Below are 22,253 nucleotides of genomic sequence, written 5' to 3' on the forward strand. Positions count from 1 at the left end.
AGATTTTCTGTTACTTTTTTCCACCTAAATCAAATGGACAATGGCATATTCAGCACAGGGGAGTTCAAATCTGGATCTCAAGGGTCTTGGGCAGAGGTCTTCTCCAGCTCTGCTGCCTAAGATCTTTTAAATGGAGATCGGATCTGGGGCAACATATACACAAAGCATGATGTTTACCACTGAACTATGGTATTTCTGTGTAGGCTAAAAATTAGCAATGCATCTGCTTTTTTCCTCTGAGCCTCTCAGTAGTAAGGCACAATACAACTGAGAGTGGAAAGTCCATAGCTCCAATAGGAGTAGAGAACTTGGAAAAATTGAGCTGGTGCGGAAGAATGAGCAAGGTCACTGGTGACACTGCTCCATTCCATCTGTGCAGGCACTCTTAGTAGAAGTAATTCAGCAACATGATATTTCGTAGCTTTATTCATAGGCGTATTGCTCTCCAGTTTTATAGTGTTTATATATACATATACATACATATACATATATATATACATATATATATATATATATATATATATATATATATATATATATATATATATATATATATATATATATGCAAACTGGGGCTTTTCTCAGTCTTGTAGAAAGTCCTGTCTTGTCTGTTCATGGCTCCAATCTCTGGATTTAAGTATTCACAGATGGGGCCGCATTGAGAATCAGATATATTGATATTGCATATCAGAGAAGATCTCCTGATAGGCCTTGAGCCAGGTCTCTGGAGATTTTACCATGTAAGTGTTCCAAATAAATAGAGAATCCACTTGCAGCATCTTCAGTTAGTCAAGTCTTTTGAATTTCTAGATTTTTTACTGTATTTAGGAAAAGTACTTAGGAAAGGGTCTGTGAGGACATGAAATAGTAGCTTATTCAGTAGCTAATCATTTCTTGTAGATTTGAAAAATATCCTAAACTGTGTATCAGTTTCTGATGGTAAATGGTCTCAGCATATTCATATAATTTTCAAGATACTGGTTTGCCAAAGGACAGCATTCATTTTGGAGCTCTGCAAATCACTTCCTCTATCTTCCGTCCCCTGTCTTTAAAATATGTATAAGATTAACCCACTGGTGAGTTGAGAAAGCGGTAATTTCTTTGAGTCCAAACATAATCTAAGTATTAAAGTCATGTGGCAAATAGCGATATTTTGTATTTCTTAAAACTGTATTTTATATGTGATAGATGTTCATGCTACAAAACTACCAACTCTCTTGTTAATATTTGCTGAGTTTGGCCCTTCTCAACCTCCCTTTGTGCATTCTGCTACATCCTCGTTCGTCTTTGTCTTCTGAGATTCTATTTCGAGTTGATCCGTTTGTGCAGATTTGTTTTTGAAATTTGTCCAAAGCCTTATGCCTGTGTTTATGCACACCACTGCTTTCCATACAAGAAGCATCCAGGACTCCATGTGAAGTTAATGTGAATGGAATGTTGCCAGTGGTTCTGATTTGCTTACGGAGCTGAGTATGATGACCTCTGTGAAACTTAGCCCGATCCACTCCCCACTGCATTGTGTAGAAGCTGAATTTCACAATGCGGAGTTCAATGCAGTTTAGCTATTCCAGTGACCGGAATGATGCTTTACACAGAGGCTATGAAATGACAAGAAACATTGAATAAAATTATTTGCATCACACAAATATCAACACTATTTCTTATCTTTAGAACTCTTTCTTTGGTTTTACACACTTTCTTTACATTCTCTTCAGATACTGTCAGTAGAGAGACTGTCCAACTTCTGCCACTGACTATAAAACGGTGGAGATACACACCAGCTGAACATTGCTGACTAAGTCATCCTAAATACCCAGGGATAGACAAATCCTTTAGCTGAAGCAGAAAGTACCACTAGTGCTTTTCTCAGCAACTGTTGCCCAGATCAATAGTTGATTACATTGAATTTCTGGATGGGTTTCAGCTTTTCTTTGTAATAAGCTATCAGAGTCATTAAAATTCAGAATATTGTGAATAATATTGTTGTTCTGCATTTTCTAACCAGGGGACATATTTGTGGTGGAAGAGGGATCTTCAGAATGCATCACTTTACAATATCTGGGTGCCATGGATGAAGACTCAAAGGCTGAGGAACTAACTTTCTTGTTGGAGAAAAGTCCTGAGCATGGATACCTGGAGAACATTCTTCCCACACCTGGATATGAAAGGAGCAACGCTGGGCATAACATAAGTGAGTCACAGACCTGTTGATCTGCTTTGTATTTTTAAAGAGGGAGCACACATTTATCACGTATTTGATCCCCAATGACAGTAGAACAAGTTAGTCTGATAACAGATCCTCCCCATACCCAGTGCACATTAATGCATGCTGCTCCCCAAATAGCAGTGGGGGAGAAAATATGGTCAACAGTAGATTGTGGTCTTTTTGTAACTCCTGTAGATATATTTCAAACCAACTATATTGTCTTGAAAGAGTTTCTGGTATAAGGGAAGGAAAAACAATAGGGTACCCTCGATAAAGGAAGGGGTGGGAAATAAAGTGGCTAGGATATAAATAAATAATAAAAGGGAGGGGAGGGAGGGAGGCCAGCAAGATGGAAAACCATCACCGTCCTCAACCACAGGCCTGGCAGAACATCTCAGTCTTACAGGCCCTGCGGAATTGCACCAGGTCCCACTCTCACTTGATAGAGTGTTCCACTAGGCCTGAGCCAGAGCCAAAAAGGCCCTGGCTCTGGTTGAGGACAGCCGGATGCTTTTTGGGTCAGGGACCAAAAATCTCAGTTGTTCCCAGCTGAGTGTAACACTCTTTGGGGTGTGTACTGCCAGGAAAGGTTTCTTAGGATGGTACTGTAAGCCACTTCACATGGCAAAATGCTATGTTATACAAAAAGCTGCTTTATAGTAGAGATGCTGCAAATTTCTGGGTGAACCTGCTTGGCGGACAAATTTATCTTCATCTGATACTCACAATCAGATTGTGGGCTGCTCAGGGATATGTCCAGATTGCACCAAGCAACTTGAACAGCTGCTGATCACTAAGGGCTAAACTACAAGTGATGGTAGGCATGGATCCATCCCTTGGCTGTTGACACCATTTTAAAAGGAGTTCCAGTTCTTTGAAAATTGCAGCAAGGCCTGAACCAGATTGGTTGGTCAGCATGATAGCCCTAGGGGCTCTTGTTCCCCCCATCTTTTCAAGTGCCAAAGAGTCATGTGGGGCTGTTTTTGCGCCTCAGAAAACACGGCAGGGGCAAGTAAGAGGTCCTGGGGCCACTGCACTGTACACCTGATCTGGATCAGGGCCTTGCTGCAATTTTTAAAGAATTAGAACTCCTTTTAAAATGGTGTCAGTGGCCATGGGATGGACCCATGCCTACCAGCACTTGTAGTTTAGTCCTACGTTTGCAGCTGCCTATTGGTCAGAAGCTGACTCATAGCTGATTAGTGGAATAAGGTTCTAACCTCACTAGGGTTCCCAACCTCCAGGTAATAGCAGAAGATCTCCTGCTATTACAGCTGATCTCCAGCTGATAAAGATCAGTTCACCTGGAGAAAATGGCCACTTTGGTAATTTGACTCAATGGCATTGAAGTCTCTGCCCTCCCCAAACCCCACCCTCCTCAGGCTCAGCCCCCAAAATCTCCTGCCGATGGTGAAGAGGGACCTGGCAACCCTAAACCTCACCCACTCGGCATCAAAAAGAGCTCATTTCTTTTCACTCTCCTCCAAGCTGGCAGAGACAGAAGTAATGCTTTTGATCTCTGTATTGCAAAAGGGAGAAGAGAATGAGCGAATGTCTCTCCTTTTCTCTGCAGCTCAATGTGACAGCATGGGTGGGGGAAAGAGAAAGGAAATCAGCTGGGCTTCTGATCACCCCAAAGTCTGCTGCATCACAGTAAGCCTGGAGGCAGCAGAGTTTCCAGGATGGAAAATCAGAAGAACTGGGTTTCCAGCTGATCAGTTGGGAGTCACCATCTGATCCCACCCAAAAAGCCTTTGCTGGATACAGAACAAAATTTCCCCAGAAGGAAATAAGAATAGATGAACTGAAAATCGATTTCTGATGGTTGCAAGTATCCTGTTCCTGTGACTATGCATGAACACGTAAACAGCTGGTCAGCCTGTGAATTAGTCAGCTAACTAATCACCACTGGTGAATGGAAAGTGAGCTGAACGGGCAGGAGTTGAGCATCCCTACTTTATAGGTGAAAACTAACTCTTTGAATTGCACTGTGAAGTTATTGGGAGCAAGAAAGGATTCTGTTTTATTACGGCATGTTAAAGGCTGGTATTGTTAGATTTGCACCCAAATCCTCTTGATCCTACCCTAAAAATGTAAAACGTGAACTGGACACTGATAAGGAAGTCATGACTGGCCATCACTCCTGTTGATTTAATCCCCAGTGGTCAAATTTCGGAAATGGTGTAATTAATTTTAATTTTTTGCTTAAATGATTTCTCCCTTTGACTCTCCAAAAGGCATATTCACTTTTCAGTGCCTCCAGGCTGGGTATATCAATTACGTTCAGTCCAAGCACACATATTCAGAACCTACCTCTGATCTTCTCATGATATCAGTTAGTGATGGCCTTCATAAATCTATGGCAATGCCTTTCTACATCATCATTGCTCCAATTAATGATGAAGTCCCGTTGTTGCAACTCAGGAACATAACGGTAAGTAAGACAATCTTTGAAATTCCTTGATGCTTGCAAATTATATCTATATATCACAACAGTATGCTGCTGAAACAGGTGTAATAACATAGAGTCAGGTACTTCTTATATGCACCAGGCATAATGTCACCGTGCAGATGTACCATGAAGGCTGAATTTAAATATATGCTTGTGTAAGTTATAGGAAATGGCGTAGGAGACTGTTATTCAAATGAGAGACTCCATAACATGTCACAGAATATTTCCAAAGGGTTACCACAGCTTTAATCAAGATACATGTTTATTATTAAATATTTTAAACAGCGCTATTAATGTATAAAAATTCTTTACCTTTTGATATCTCTCCTATCATTTTGCCCTTGTGCCAATTTGGGACTTTATGAGCGAGAGACTTGACTTATGAACATATGAATACATACATGAATACACGAAGCTGCCTTACACTGAATCAAAGCATTTGTTTATTTATTTGTTGGATTTTTTTATCCCGCCCTTTCCCAACCAAGGTTGGGCTGAGGGCAGCTCACAACCAGAACAACAATGTCAACAAAATCACAACTAAAATACAATGCATTATCGTAATACAGTAAAATTAATTAAAAACCTATTGTATAATCCTAAAAATGCAACAGACTAAAAACCAATAAAGCCTAGATGGCGCCTTTTATACTAGTACTGGTGGCAGAACAACCAGTTGAGAAAGGTGGAATAGGCAGGAGTAGGGATGGGGCAGGGAGGCCTGCTAGGATTGAGCCATCGCTGCCCTCAACCATAGGCCTGGCAGAAATGCCTGTCTTGCAGGCCCTGCAGAATTAAGCTAAGTCCCGCGGGGCCCTGGTCTCATTTGACAGAGAGTTCCACCAGGCTGTAGCCAGAGCCGATAAAGCTCTGGTCTGGTCGAAGACAGCTCTTTTAAGGTCAGTATTATCTACTATGACTGGCAGTGGCTCACCAGGATTTCAGGCAGAGGTCTTTTCCATCACCTACTACCTGATCCTAACTGGAGATGCCAGGGATCTATCCCTGGTCTATCACTGAGTCACCACTTGTCCCCATGAAGAGGCCAGGAATCCCATTCTTAGATGGTTGTTGCAAAATCAGCCTTTGAATTCCACCCAACTCGCTCTGGGAGCCTGGCAAGTGTCATGCATAGGACAACAGGCACTGGCAAACCACCCTGCAAACAAAGTCTGCCTTGGAAACGTCGGGATGTGACGTCACCCCATGGGTCAGGAATGACCCGGTGCTTGCACAGGGGACCTTTACCTTTACCTACCCTTTCTGCCCTTTCCTTTTCTGTTCCTTCTCCATTCCCTGCTTCTGTTGCCTTCCTGGACGTTGGCCAGTGGGCTCCCAGGAGGTTACTGGTCTTACTGACTTCCACCTCTGGCCAACCTCCTTCGTGAGGATATTCTCATAGGACCTGAAGGGGTCTGAAGAAGTGAGCCATGGCTCACGAAAGCTCATACCCTGCCAGAAATTTTTGTTAGTCTTTAAGGTGCTTCTGGACTCATGCTCTTTCCTATTGCAAATGCCTTGAGTTATGTATCATGAGTGTCTGCATACACTGCTTCAAAAACATGCCTGTGCTGTCATTCATACTTAATGACATTCATACTTTATTCCAACATGCATGTTTTTAGGAAAAAAATGTGAAATAACTCTAAAATGTATTTTTGAATAAGAGCCTTGAAATCTTTTTTAAAATGCATGCACATTGCAAATATGAGGAAAAAATGTACTTCTAATGCATTCAGACCCTATCTGACAGGTGTGAACACCATCAAACTGGTTTGGAATCACTGATATGAGCTCCTGTTCCCAATCAGAGTTTTTTTTAAAAAAAATTAATAATTTCTAATGGAATTGAACCAACGTACCAGATGAGCCATGTAACTAGGTATCTGAATTGTTTAGACACATTGATTTGCTTCTTCATGACATGAAAGTAAACAATCTACAAACAGAGGAATGAGACAGTTCCACACTCTTCAATATATGTTAGTTAAAATGCAAAAATACCCGGTGTGGGACATATGCAGTATGGCTTCTTTTTAAATAAATAAATGTGTGTGCATATGTTGGGGAGCATGCAAGGTAATACTTTGCCAGGAGTTTGTGTCATTTATTGTGCAGCTCTTTGAAAGCAGAACTGGTGCAAGTTAATCGGGGTGCTCCTGTGAAGCTATCCAATTACAGTGGGGGGGAAATAGAGCTGAAATAAATTGGGGTAAAGGGATATCGCAAGCATGTTTTCATAACCTGAATATATACTTGCAAATTTTCAAGTTGATATTCAAAATGTATTAACTTTCCCAGTTATTCAGAGTGAATTTGATTAGTTCATAACATTATTGCCTTAAATACAGTGATGTAAATATTGGATTCCAAATTTCAAAAGCAAATTTGAAATTAATTTAAACTGTAGAAATATTGTAGAAGACAACATTTATAAAAGTGATGCAGAGGAGATTCAATTCTTTTGAAATTCTGTTGAATTTCAAACATTGTGTGACACTCAAATCTTGCCATTGCTCTGTTACTACCCAGAACCTCCTGTAATTGCAATGAATTGTAAGTATAGTTGTAAGCATTTCATAATACTGCTCTCTTTAGCACCTCCTCTGCAATCTTATTTGCCAAAATTAAGGCAAATAGGGTGGTTACTGTGCAATAAACCTCAAAACACATGAATTGATTGGGCTTGCAGTGGGTAAATGACTATGGTTACACTTATTTTACTACATGAAATAATGGAATGGGGATCTATAATATATTGGGAGTATAAGTGGGTGGGAGGCCTTGATGGTACTGAGAACAGTGCAGAATGAATGGGGGGGGCGGGAACTGGAGAGAACTGGTGAACTAGAGAATAAAGGCAGGTGAAGAACTAAAGATACAAAATGGAATTACAAAAAAATCAGTTCTCCAAATGCTTGTCATGCTGAGCTTTTGAATTTCTCCTTGATAAACTGACAAGTGTCTCAAAACTGTAAACCAGGGGTGGGGAACGTCAGGCCCGGGGGCCATTTAAGGCCTGCGAAATCATCAGGCCCTTTGTGGGTCCTGGCAGATCTCTAGCTCAGAAGGATCTAAGACTGGTGATCGGCCAGCTCCAGCGGACAGGAATAGCCTCTATTCAAGGTGGATGTGAGTTTGTTTTGCTGAGAAAAGGAACCTTTTTCCCCCTTGCAGAAAAGTCATTAGCTATGGAGCTGCAAGGACTGCCCAAGAAACTGTGTTAACCCTTTCCCTCCTGGGCCATGGAGAAACATATTCCCTCTGTACTACAAGTGGGCTGGGGGTGGAAGTGGCAACAATGGAGGGGTTAAATGGGGCAGGGCCAGAATGCACGGGGGGGGGGGGTTTCTTAGCCAGTGTATCCTCATTTCATCCCTGCAGGCGGAGGTAGCAGGAGCCGGCTGTAGAATACGGCCCAGACCCTGCAGAGCAGGAACAACTCTGGCATGCAGCTGGACGGCTACGCCTGGCTAGTGCAACAGACCATCCTGTGCCACCAGGTGGGCGAGTGCGCCACCAGTTGGATGCCTGCCTCCTTGCCTGTGCTGGGGGGGGGGGTCATCAGGGGCAGCTGCCTGCTTGGTTCTAGGTCGGCTGATTTTTAAGTTGATAATTTTGTATGGCCCGCGAATGATGTTATAAATATCCAAATGGCCCTTGGCGGAAAAAAGGTTCCCCACCCCTGCTGTAAACTTTTCCAGAAGCTTTAAAAAAGCTTTAGAATTATTTAGTTGCCATTTCTGAAACTTATCTTTTCTTCTAGGTAATGGAAGGTGACATGAGTGGAATAGGCCCTGGTTCCATTAATTTTGAAGATGTTGATGTTCCACAAGATGTTCTGAGATTCTACATCAGTACTCCACCTCATCATGGGCTAATAATTAATGGAATTTATGGCAGCGATATTAAACATTACAAGAATTTAAGCCCTGCGGTGCTTCTTCAAGATTTACAGGTTCACCGCTTTACTCTGGATGAACTCAAAGAAGGTCTGTTTTGGGGATAATATGGAAAGTATAACTATAACTGCACTGAGTTTTGCATTTGTGTGTGTATGTGTTTGTGAAACATGTTGAGAGATGCAGTGCTGTCTTCTGTCCACAGGGACAAATCGCAGCCACAAGTGAGGACCTTTGTCATCATAGGCTGGACCACGCAGTGGTCATGGTGGATACCGATCACGATGGGTAGCTGTGTGAGTCTGTCACTAGCAGTAGAAAAGAGCAAGAGTCCAGTAGCACCATAAAGACTAACAAAACTTCTGGCAGGGTGTGAGCTTTGGTGAGTCACAGCTCACTTCTTCAGATACCAGGTGGATGCCAGGCTGACACTATCAGAATGGTGTTCCCAAGTACAATGCTTTACTTTCCCCCATAGTAATGAGTGGCACATTCACCTCTATGAACAATGTAAAAGAGATGTACTTGGGATACAACACTGATACATGAGCTAACTTGCTGATTTCTTTACTTGCAACATGTATAGTCTGCCTTTCTCATAGAGACTTAAGGTAGATAAATAGCATGGAAATGTGATATCAGAAAACCTGACATGCATTCCTCAGATCTTTTGCAGGCAGCAGTTGGAAGGGGCTGAAACAAAGTAATAGTTCTGAATGTTTTAGAATGCCCCCTTTGCATCTTTTCCGATAACATCTGCAAGAAACTAGATTTATATTATATGAGCTGCAGATGTCCTCTACTGGAAACCAGAGTTCACTGCAGCAATTTGCTTTCAAGAACGAAATGTCTTTCTACCATTTTTTTTCCCTCTTTCTGCAATATTTTACAAAAGAGCCAGAGAGGAAGGTCACTCATAGCACAAGAGTGGCATAGTCACAAACTTCACATTAGCAAGGATTATGCTTTGATTTTCTCACCAATCAGTTATGCCACTCCTTGCATTTAACTCTGCAAAGGTGTCTGTGGAGCTAACATGGGGACAATTTCCAACTCCACTGCTTATTCTTCAGTGGTTGAATGGAAAGTTCTAGCCTGGAAACCAAATAGAAAAGTATGTGTAAGCAAGTGAGGGAGTGGAGAGCCAGTAGTTTAACCATGTCATGGTGCAGTCAAAGGCATGTCTTCTGCTAACACAACTGTGCACAGAATTGGCTGTAGTACACAAATAGCAGTTGTGCCTGGAGTGGGGACCAGCCCATGGGGGTGGGGAGAGAAGGATGACACAGACACATATGCTGGGAAGAAGTGGCCACAACTTTATTGATTACAGGTTCCTCAGACCTTGATGCAGCATAGGCTGGGGACAGTGGGCATGATTGACAGCCCAACTACTGTGAGCACCTTCCCCAGTCTGCCTATTGGGGAAACTGAGGCCAGAGGGCTGTCATTAGGGTTGGAAGTGATGGCTATTCATAGCCATCACCATTCTTCTGGGGGCATGGACAATGTGTCAGGCCTAAGGTTGGTTATGCAGGGAACCTACCCTGCACAACCTGTTCTGTGTTCCCCAGCCAATGCCTAAATGCCACAGTAGGTAGGCAGCTTAGCTTGCCTGGCTCCACTGCCAAACCAAAGGAACCTGCAATATGTGTACCAATCCTGCTCAGAGATCCCCAAGCCACGTGTCGCTGCCCTCTGCATGGTGGTTTACTCCATCCAGTCCACAAAGACCACTTCTCTTGTGGGAAAGTTCTGGGTGCACAATCACCCCAACACATGGGCTAAAACAAGGCCCTGAGTGCCTTGGAGAGGTGTACTCCACCTAGCTGCAAAGACCCCTCACTTAGGGAAGAAGTCCTGGGTGCTCATTCACCTTGACTCCATAGGTTAAACCAAAGGCCTAGAGTCTGCAAACACATCTCACTTGTGGAAAGGTCCTGGGTATTCAATCACCCCAGCACCTTGGGCTAGAACAAGGGCCTGAAGTGCCTTTGTGTGGTATACTGGTCTTTTAAAGACCACTTTCTGTGGGAAATTCCTGGGTGATCAGACACTCCACTATATGGGATCCACTGCAGGCATTGCTCTAGGTCATCCTGGGCTGAGCAACACAGGAAAAAAATACCCACATCATGGATTTGTAGTACACTGTTAGTATATTATATTTCTATTTCAAACATAAGAGCCTAGTGCTGTTCTTTTTGCTTACCATGTGGAGGTTGGCAACCCTACTCTCATGACATAAAGCTTGTTAGTGTTGTTAGTAGTCTAAGGGTTTCAAAATGATTTTCTACATAAAAAGCTCAAGCTTCTTAAAAGTTTCAAGCATGTGTATTCATACAAATCCACTCTGTAGGCTAGATATGAAGTTCTACAAAGGTTCTCTTGTTTTTAATGCCCTGTACTCAAGGGTTATCTGTTTATTATTGGTAATATGCTGGAATTTGATGTCCTAGTGGAATTTCTGTGTCAGGAAAACATCATTCATTTAAGTGCATGCAGTGGAGTCTGATCTACATGTGTTTTCCTTTGTGTTCAGATCATCCATTCATTTATGGATCTGGGAAGTCCTGAATAATCTTTTCTATGATCAAATCAGAATTTATTATCAATGGCATCATCAATGTACAAGGCCTTTACAAAGCAACTTAATCAAACAAGGGGGGACATGTCCCTGCCTTAATAAGCATACAATTTACATTACCAGAGTATGGGAGAAAACAAAAGGAGAGAAGACAGGATAAAATCCAGAGGAAAAGATAATACAGGACCAATGTGTGCAAATGTTGTCATACAAGCTTTTTCAATTGAGTGTCAAGACTGAAGTGTAAAGCCAAAGGCTTCTCACAAGATTTCAAAGAAAGGTCAGAGGTGATGTCATATAGATATTGTGGGAAGAAGTGCCAGGAATGATGGTGGGGGGGAGATAATGGAGAATGTAAATCATATAAGAAGGGAGACTTAAGTTTTAATTTAAGTTCTTTACAATATTTAACTCATAAGTTCTCCTTGCAGGGTTTCTGTGAGATCATTAGCAATTTCATTATGCAAATAGGGCAATGTACCTTCTTGAAGTGCTGAGTTTCAATGTCAGAGATGGAAATTGACATTCCTACTCAGCTGTGGAGTTAAAGTTGTAGTCATACTTTTTGTGAGGTATCAGCAGATGAGGATTGGCAATATGCTTTGCTTACTGAGAAATGCACATTAGGCCATCACAGACACACAGCTTTTCCATCCTGTGGAAAAGGAGGTGATTGGGTTACACCAAGTCTCACAGCGCATTCCTGAGATGCTGGCCGCTGGGGATGGTGGGGAGGAGGCGCCGCTGCTGCACCTCCTAAGTCATTCCACAGCCGCCAGCAGCTCGAAAAAAGCCTTTGAAAGCTTTTAGCCCCATTGAGAAAAGTGAGGCTGCTCTTCTCGCTGCCAGTGTACCAGGGTGAAAGGGGACAGGAGGCTGCCTATCGGCAGCTCCTCCCCCTGGCCCACCCTGGGAATGTCTGCCAGGATGCCAGAATGCCCCCCCCCCCGGAATGCCAGCACAAGCCTTTACGCTGGTGGGATGCCGGTGGAAGGCCCTGCCGGTATCCCGGGGTGGCGCTGGCATGGAAGCACCCAGAGACCGGCGTCCAGGCCTCCCCGCTGGCATTGGGGCCACTAATGCCGGTGTAAGTAGCCCGGATGCCAGCGTGGGGGGCCCTAATGCCGGTGCAGCCACTTCCTGGCCTCCTAAGGGCTTTCGCCCTTGAAGGTCAGGAATGTGCCGTCAGACTAAGTATTTGCTGGTCTATCACTGCTCACCTAGTCCTTGAACAGAACTAAACTTTTGTGCAGGAGAAGACTGAAAAGAAATTCAGATTTCCCAAATTTAAAGGCAAAGATCTTGTTAGAAAAATAAACACTGAAATCCATCTAAAAGAATTTTCTGATTGACTCGGTAGAACATCTTCAAGTACATCATGTGACTATTGGTTTTCACGGTAAAAATCAAAAGCTGATTTTGATGTTTCAGTGTTTGTTTCAAGCATGTTGGGCAGATGCATATTAGCATATGGAAATCTAGCCTCATACTCTCTGTAGTAATCAGGCAGGTCATTCTGGAAATCTTGATCTAAACAAATGCAGAATTTTTATATCATGAACATATAATTTAGCTGTGTGCTTTGTACACTTGTGGCTTGTTGCATATAAGAGTGCCTTCAGATCCAGGTAAAATTGGTAGGTAAAATTGGCCTCCCTACGATGACTTATTGAGGAAAACTTTATTTTGCGACCTGGCAAAATAATGGTTGGCCATCCATGAAACACTATATTTGCTGCACAAAAGCCAGGATTTTTATGTGTCTTAAAAATGTCTTAAAGGTGTGGCTGACTTTAAGCTGTTTTTTTCTTCTTCAAGCCAAGCAGTTGTAGTAGCTGCCAGATTCCCTGCTGGCATAAGAGCTGGAGAGTGCAGGGTAGGACTGGGACTTAATTATAAAATTTTAAATGGGAAATACATTTAAAGAATAATCTTTTATAACTTTTAAAACTTGATCAGTTTTGTTGTAAAACCAACATTTCTCTGTACCTCCTAAATCATTCTGAGCTGTGACTCAGTAGCAGAGGATCTGCTTTGCGTGCAGATGGTCCCAGGTTCAATCCTCGGTATCTCCAATATTTAAAAAAAGGTTCAGATGATGCCTGTACTTGAGACTCTGGACCACCACAGCCAGTGACAATATTGGCCTTGATGTAGTAATGGTCTGATTCAGTATAAGAAAGTTTAATGTCTATTTTTAATGGGCAATATAGTATTGACCATTCATTCTTCTCTCCCGCCCATCCAATATGGGCAAGGGCACTGAGTAAATGCTCTCCCGCACCTCTCTACCCAAAGAAGATTTTAAAAATAGATTCATAAACTCAAAAGATCTTTCAGGATCTTTTATAGCCAGTGTGGTGTTGGACTAGGATTTTGGAGAGCCAGGTTCAAATCCACACTCTGCCATGGGAGTTTGCTGGGTGACTTTGGGCCAGTCACACACTGTTAACATAACCTACCTCACAGGGTTGTTGTGAGGATATAATGGAGAAGAGGAGAACACTGTAAGCCATGTTGGGTCCCTATTGGAGAGAAAAGAGGGATATAAATGAAGTAAATAAATAAAGTTAACTGATTTAATATTAGTATTGTACAGGGGTGTGTGCTGAGAAAAATTTCATTATAATTTTGGAGCCAGGAATCAGATGTGGGTGGGGGAGCATTGCTATGATTGCTGGTTTTCAGGTAGGACATCACTAGTGTGGGCTTCAAATTATCGGGACCATTATTTTCAATGGGGAACCAATATGGGGGACTCGGGCAGCTGTTTTTAAAGACAATGGTACCAAATTTGCCCACAACTTAGTCCTCTCTCTAATCCAAGGACCTTCTAAATTTCAAGGTGAAAGGATAAAGGAGTTTGATTTTATAGACCCCTGAAGGAGGTTCCTCGCAGCAGAAGATCACTTCTCATGGTCTGGTTTTTTTTTTTCTTTTACAAAGTAAAAAAGGCTTCCTTTGTAGAAAACCTCCCCTCCCCACCCCTTCCCATCCCTGCAATCTTTGAAAATAGTTCACATTTTTCAAAAACCTGAGTACATGTGGGTGGATGTGATTGTATGTGATGAATCAATAACCCATTTGCTATGAGACACATGTTTTCATGTTGGGCATCCACTGTAGGGGTACCTTAATTATAATTAGTAGCATTTCTATGCAAAGTAGCATTACTTCTCGGGAGAGAAGGAGGATGTGGCAGGAGGGAGCTGGGGTGTGGGGAGTCCAAGGGATTAGCTCCATGATGTTTGTTTACAAGCTGTCTCCAGGATCACTGCTTTGATCAAGTCACACATCAGCTCCAGGAACATTGTTTAAAAGCCACAGAAGTTAATTTTGCTCATGGGGAGCGGGGGCTTCACAGGTGGAGGAGACTTTTGCTCCCTCCTTGCCTTTTTCCTGATACTAAAGAACCCCTAGTGGGAAATTATTCACATATATTTGGAGTGGTATGTAGAGTAGTCTGAGCACTCCCAACTCAGGACAGACTCCTGCATGGAAATTCCTTCTCTGGGGCTTGTTTGCAAAGGTGATTGGCTGGGAGCACTCACCACCTGACCCCTTGCAAGGATTTAATTGGAAGGAAGCATACTGAAGAAATTCAGTAGGCACCCAAGCATACACACATACACAATAGATGTGTGTCTGACAGTAGATGTGTGTCTGACAGTAGGCACCCAAGCATACACACACACACACAATAGATTTTTCAGGGGGTGTTTTTCATAATACCCACAATCCCAGATTTGTGTTACCCTTCCATCAAATCATGGTATCAACCAGAAACTGCAATGTTCACGTATATTTTCAATGTTGTTTCACACAAACCCTAGTTCCCTTACTCGTAATAGAGTTTCAAGAGAATGATCACCTTTGGACAGTAAAGTTGCCCCCTAATTTTGGAAGGCAACCCAACTAATAACAAGAGCAGATTCCTGATCTGGATTCAGCTTACACTGGAAACTGAGTAGAACACATCACTAGAGGGAAAAAATTCAGGGAAAGATGGCATTCTTATCTCAAGCAGTAGCAGTAGAAGGGATAGCTGAAAACAGAGAGCAACTCAAATTAAATCCTCACCCGAAATTAAGTAAGGGATATGCCACACACCCCATCACTTTCAGGGAAAGTGAGAACAAGAGACCAGATCCAAAGCATATCCATGTAGTGTCCACACAGAAAAGGGATCAATCTCTTCACACAGTGAAATAATTCCATACATTTTTAGGGAACCTGGGGCAGGGGAGGAATCTTCTTTCCTCCAGGGGAGCAAACTCTGTACATGTATTTACTCAGAGATGCTCAGCAAAAGATGTTAGACTTCTTGTAAACAAAAGTTGGCAGCATAATTTTACAGAAGCATTCAGGATGTGAATTGTCCGAGGAATTCATAGGATGGATTAATACCATCTGTATTTGAAATGCTCCTCCGTGGAGCATTGGTAAATTACAGTGTTTAAGCAGTCACTCTTTTCCTTTTTGGCAGTGCTTTGACAACTTCCCGTGATGGAAGGAATGAAAGCACATAAAATATTTTCATTCTGCATGTAGAATAACACTAGTCATTCAACTGACCTGATTGTGCCTAAAAAAAATCTATATTTTAATGCTATCCCTTCAATTTCCTCCTTGTTTGCAAACAGTGAACATCTGCTCATGCATTCAAGTCCCTCTGAATTAACCCAAGATTTGATTCTGTTCTGTGATTATCATAAATTGGATTATATCCATTTCCATTAAAACAATTCTGATTTTGCTTTCTATATGTGTGTCGTAATCAGCAGGGATCTAGACACTGAACAGACAGAGATCCCGGCTGAGTTGGTAACAGAGGTAGAGGTGGGCCCCTCTGTCTCCTCTGAAGTTAACAGTTTGCCTCTGTTGGAGTCTGAAATTCCCACTCCTCCTATGATTAACGATGAGGAGAGTAAGCCGGCAAGTACAGAAGATTCCTCCCATGGATAGATAGGCTTAGGGAAAGATTACGCAAAGACTTAGCTAACCGTCGCAAGAATGCACAGGAGTATAGACGGACACAAAGCCCTGAATACTGCCTGGAGCCAGGCTAGGTAATTGATGGGGCTAATGAGCGCACGACCGGAGGGCCATATAATCCCAGGCTGTTGCTAGGTTTCTCCGTGGAAGCAACAATTCAGTTTCCAGGCTGTTTCGCATCCACCTTGGCTCCTGACCCTGACTCCGATCGACTTGACTCCCTCATAGGGCTGTTGATTTGGTTCCATCCGACATGAAAAACAACTGAATTTTCCCCTATTCGGTGGTTTCTAGTTCGGATAGAACTGAAGTCAAAAAAGGTGGGAAAACGATGACCCAAACTCGGCGAGTTCGAGCGGACGCCAGATAAATTCGTACAAATTTGGCACCCCCGAATCAGCATTCTCCTACAGCCGATAGGTAGCCAAGCTGGGTCTTCTTCTGGCCAATCAGTTGCGGATGAGTGTGTGAGCCCAGCTGCTGCGCGGCCCGGGGAGAGAAAGAGAGTGTCTGTGTGTGTGAGAGAGAGATCCCCGTGGGGGGATGCATGTGCGTGATCCCGGTTTGCTGCGCGACCGGGGCGGGGGGAGAGAGAGAGGCGAGGCCATTTATGCATGGGAGGTTTTGCTTTAGATTTGCCAGTCTCTAGATGCACATTTTCCCCATCCAAATTCTCAAAACTCAACAATAAGCCCCCATGCAGAGTTTTGAGAATCTGGACGGGGAAAATGTGCATCTAGAGAGCTGCAAATCCAAGGCAAAACCTCCCAGGGATAAATGGCCAGAGAGTCTGTGTGTGTGAGTCTGTATTCCTTCCATTGCTGCTGCTGCTGTGCTGCTCCTGTGCGGATCGTAAGAGATCCTGAGCTGAGCTGACCTGCTACTGCTTGCTGGAATCAGTATGGATTACTCCTCCTGACCCCTGCTTCTGTGGAAGAGAAGACATCCACAGTTTGACCTATTTTGGGGCTTTTATCTATAACTTTTTTCCTGTGTGTGTGTGTGTGTGGGGAAAGCAGATTCTGTGTATGTGTGTGTGTGAGAGAGAGAGAGGGGGGGGAAGCCAAAGGGGGGTGGGTTTACCTGTTCTGCTGGGGGTGGGCTTGATTGCCTCTGTGTGGGACTGTGCTTTCTGCTGTTTTCACCAGTTGCCAACTTCGTGTGGAGTTAACTGTGGGTCAGTGAGTCTCTCTCTGGCTGGCTCCTATTGTTTCCAATGAGCTGTGCAGCCACTCCTGTTGTTTCTAATGGGCTTGCCTGTCATTTGTTTTAGTACATCCCATGTCAGTGAGTCTCTCTCTGGCTGGCCCGTTCTTCTCCTTCATTTGGAATTTGCGTCTTCTGGTTGTGGGGGAGGGCTGTTCTGCTGGGGGGACTTGATCTCCTCTTTGCGAGTGTGATTTGGGGGGGTTACCTGTCCTGGGGGGGGACTGATATCTTCTTTGAGAGTGTGATTGTTGCTGTGGAAGATTTGAATCCAGCAGCATGAAATCTATCAATCCTGAAAATACGTGGTTTGAGCAGGTCGCATTTATGCTAGTAGCCTTATAAGATGCACTTTGGCTGTGTTGAAATGAAAAGATACGTTACCCATGCTAGTTACGCTGTTTACTTACGCTTTGAGCGGGATTCAGTTTTGACGTAGTTACATCAGCTCTTAAAAGCCACGGACTGGCTTCTACTGTGTGTGTGGGGGGGAAGCCAAAGGGGGGGAGTGACCTGTCCTGGGGGGGGGGCGGCTTGGTTTTTCTCTTTGAGAGTGTGATTGTTGCTGTGGAAGATCTGAATCCAGCAGCATGAAATCTATCAATCCTAAAGATACAAAATCTGTGCAAGTCGCACTTACGCTAGTAGCCTTATAAGATGCACTTTGGCTGTGTTGAAATGAAAAGAAACGTTACCCATGCTAGATACGCTGTTTACTTATGCTTTGAGCGGTATGCACTTTCGGCGTAGTTACATCAGCTCTTAGAAGCCACGGACTGGCTTCTACTGTGTGGGGGGGGGAGCCAAAAGGGGGGTGACCTGTCCTGGACTGCTTGATCTCCTCTTTGCGAGTGTGATTGTTGCTGTTTTCACTGGTTGCCACCTTTGCCTGGAGGTCAGTGTGGTTCAGTGAGTCTCTCCCTGGCTGCCCCAGAAAAAATAGGAGGTTTTTCCTTGGATTTGCCGCTGTCTAGATGCACATTAAGGATTGCCTGCTCCCATTCATTCCAAAGGGCGGATGGGGGACCCCTTCCAGACCCCATAACTCGGGACCCCCTGACCCAATCTTCACCAAACTTGGGGGTTCTTGCAAGTAGGGTCCCTCCAAGCTACCCTGAAAGTTTGGAACCTCTACCTCCAAAAATGCCCCCTCGGAGCCGTGGAAAGCCGTGAATGTGCTTTAAATGGCTTTATTTGGCCAAATTTATTCAGGAATGCTGAATTTCATGCCGAATTCCACGGATTCGAATAGGGGGAGTTCAGACTTCGGCATTTCCCGAATAAAAATGGGCTGAATTTTGCCGAATCTGAATTTTACTGAATTTTTTTAAACAGCCCTACTCCCTCGTACTCTGACCCTCGGCTTGATCAACGAGTCTTCTTCTGATAGCATTTGAACTCCTGTTTTGACTGGAGCCGTATAGACCCTGGACAGCCCAACTACCCAGCCTTCCTACCCTGCCTGGGACCTGACAATGTGTCAAATCTCACCCAAATTGGAGCTGAAATGAATTAGTATTTTCAAAGCAAATAAATCTCAAGTGTTTGTTTTCTTTCACACTGTTGAGAATGAGTCATACTTTTGCAGTTCATAATTCATCTATTAATGACTTGGGAAATAATTATTTTGATGTTTATGTAGCTAAGTTAAATATACGTAAGATGCTCAGTACTTTGGACACTGAAGTATTATAAAAATTAAACAGCAAATTTTAATTAAATGCAACTAAGGAAGCATCCCACCTTATTGAGATTTATTTATTGTCATCCCCAGAGTTCCAAATAGGTATATTAGTTTTTGATTGGCTGGCGCTATTGTGAGGGCCGTTTACAGCAGGAACCGGCATGAGTACCCTGTCAATAATTTGCAAGCAAGGGGGAACATCACAATGTGCAGGCAAGGAAAAGTGGAGTATGGTGATGCCACTGATCCAAGCTGTGAGCCAGGGTAGATCTGCTTGTCCATTGGGAAACCCATTGGGAAACCATTTAGGGTGCCCGCACTAATGAAATTGACAGCTCATTCCTGAGGCTTGCAGCAGCGAGGGATAGCATAGCCAAAGTGCTGCCGCGAAGCTTCCAAAGAGGTCCCCCAGCTGCTGCAAGGCTTAAAAAAGTCTTTTTAAAAGGTAAAAAAAAGAAAATGGGGCTTTCTCCCCCCCATTGAAAACAGCAGCAATGCAGTTGTTCAAGGGGGCGTTCCAAGGATGGAGGGGCTTTGGAAGCTGACTGTCATCAGCTCTGCCCTGGGAACGCCCCCCCCATGCTGCGCTGCATTTTTCTTACGGGATTTAGGTGCCGGAGAGACTGTGGCATCAGAAGAGCGACATGCAGCTCTGCAGCGCCCAGGCACCAATGGAACTGCCCCTGCTAGGGCTGTCGATTCGGTTCATCCTGAACTGAAAAACAGCCAAATTTCCCCCGATTTGGCGGTTTTCAGTTCGGTTGGAACCGAATTTTAAAAAGGCGGGAAAACGAGCCGAATTCAGCGAGTATGGGGAGATCGGCGAATAAATTCGGCAAATTCGGGGGCTCCAAATCAGCAGCATAACCGTCAGTTAGTCAGCAACTAGCATCATTCTCCCACGGCCAATGGTGGTCAAGTCGGGTCTTCTTCTGGCCAATCAGTCGCGGTTGAGTGCGTGAGCCCAGCTGCCGCATGGCCCAGGGAGAGAAAGAGAGAGTGTCTGTTTGTGTGTGAGAGAGATCCCCATGGGGGGGGGTGCGTGTGCACATTTGTGCCTTTCCATGGCTCTGGGGGGGCATGTTTGGAGGTAGAGGTCCCAAACGTTCAGTGTAGCTTGAGGGGACCCTTCTTGCAAGAACCCCCAGGTTTTGTGAAGATTGGGTCAGGGGGTCCCGTGTTATGGGGTTCCCCCCATCCACCAATTGGAATGAATGGGAGCGGGCAATCCTTAATGTGCATCTAGAGAGTGGCTAATCCAAGGCAAAACCTCCCGTGCATAAATGGCCAGAGAGTATGTGTGTGTGAGTCTGCTAGAATCATATTGGATTACTCCTGAGTCCTGACTCCCAGTCCCTGCTCATGATGGAAGAGAAGAAGACATCCACAGTAAGACCCATTTGGGGGCTTTTCTCTATAATTCTCTATAATTTTTACTGTGTGTGTGTATGTGGGGGAGGAGATTCTGTGTGTGTGTGTGTGACAGGGGGGAAGCCAAAGGGGGGTGGGTTTACCTGTTCTGCTGGGGGGTGGGCTTGATTGCCTCTGTGTGGGACTGTGCCTTCTACTGTTTTCACCGGTTGCCAACTTCGTGTGGAGTTAACTGTGGGTCAGTGAGTCTCTCTCTGGCTAGTTCCTATTGTTTCCAATGGGCTGTGCAGCCGCTCCTGTTGTTTCGAATGGGCTAGCCTGTCATTCGTTTTAGTGCATCCCCTGTAATGTATTTCAGTGGAGCCAATGCAATTCAACTGACATTCCCCTCTCCTATTATCTTCAATGGGCTGGGCAGCCTCTCCCATTGCTTCCAATGGGCTGACTTGTCATTCATTTTAGTACATCCCTTTTAATGGCTTTATTCCAATGGGCAGATGGAGGGACCCCTTCCGGGCCCCATAACTCGAGGCCCCCTGACCCAATCTTCACAAAATTTGGGGGCTCTTGCAAGAAGGGTCCCCTCAAGCTACACTGAAAGTGTGGGACCTCTACCTCCAAAAATGCCCCCCCAGAGGCATAGAAAGCCGTGAATGTGTTTGTAATGGCTTTATTGCAATGGGCAAATTGGGGGGAACCCCTTCCAGGCCCCATATCTCAGGGGCCCCTGACCTAATCTTAACAAAACTTGGGGGTTCTTGCAAGAAGGGTCCCCTCAAGGTACACTTAAAGTGTGGGACCTCTACCTCCAAAAATGTCCCCCCCGGAGCCGTGGAAATCCACAAATGTGTTTTTAATGGCTTTATTCCAATGGGCAGATGGGGGCCCCCTTCCGGGACCCATAACCCGGGGGCCCCTGACCCAATCTTAACAAAACTTGGGGGTTCTTGCAAGAAGGGTCCCCTCAAGCTACACTGAAAGTGTGGGACCTCTACCTCCAAACATGCCCCCCGGAGCCGCATCAAGGTGCGGATGTGCTTTAAATGGCTTTATTCGGCCAATTTTTTCCCGAACTCTGAACTTAGTGCCGAATTCCACGGATCCGAATCAGGGGAGTTCGGACTTCAGCATTTCCCGAATCAAAACGGGCCAAATTTTGCCGAGTCCGAATTTTACAGATTTTTTTTTCAACAGCCCTAGCCCCTGTGGCTAGCATAAATGCCTCTTATTCCATGATAAGAAACCACTTACGCTGCTGGTGGGGTCACACCGCCTCCAGACCACTTTTAGCCCCCCACCTCAGGAATTGCTTGTAAATTTAAGATTAAATTTAATAATTTGCAGGTCCTTTTTAATTGTTAATCAAGTCTTAGAGCAAACATTGTCTGATGTCTTCATTTGGGTGTATGCTTGTAGTGTGGCAGAGAAGAGGCTCACAGAAACAATACTATCAGTATCATATATCTAATTCTAAACTATGTGGCTAGAAAAACCTAGAGAACCAGGCAGGCTAGGTGCAGGTATTCTTCTGTAGACCTGGGGAAATGTGTAAAGTTTAAAAAGTGATTTAAAAAATCCCCTCCAAAGAGGGGAACATTGTGCAAGGAGTGACCCCATGGACTAGAAGAAAGAGGAGGAGGAGGCAGGGGGAGAAGTAGGATTGCCAGGTCCTTCTTCACCCCCAATGGGAGATTTTGGAGGCAGATCCTGAGTAGGGCGGGGTTTGGGGAGGGGAGGGACTTCAATGCCATACAGTCCAATTGTCAAAGTGGCCATTTTCTCCAGGTGAACTGATCTATATCGGCTGGAGATCAGTTGTAACAACAGGAGATCTCCAGCTAGTACCTGGA

General features: G+C 44.2%; 1 protein-coding gene across 1 annotated transcript in view; it reads left to right on the forward strand.

Moving 5' to 3' along the window:
- LOC130473237 (FRAS1-related extracellular matrix protein 1-like) overlaps window positions 1-22,253 on the forward strand; it is a 154,106-nt gene that overhangs the window by 40,327 nt on the left and 91,526 nt on the right. The window contains exons 18-20 of the mRNA XM_056844764.1: window positions 2,006-2,191; window positions 4,444-4,640; window positions 8,425-8,650. Coding sequence (XP_056700742.1) covers window positions 2,006-2,191; window positions 4,444-4,640; window positions 8,425-8,650 — 609 coding nt within the window. The remainder of the gene's footprint in view (window positions 1-2,005; window positions 2,192-4,443; window positions 4,641-8,424; window positions 8,651-22,253) is intronic.

Source organism: Euleptes europaea, chromosome 2 (genome assembly GCF_029931775.1).
Source record: "Euleptes europaea isolate rEulEur1 chromosome 2, rEulEur1.hap1, whole genome shotgun sequence".
Classification (NCBI taxonomy): domain Eukaryota; kingdom Metazoa; phylum Chordata; class Lepidosauria; order Squamata; family Sphaerodactylidae; genus Euleptes; species Euleptes europaea.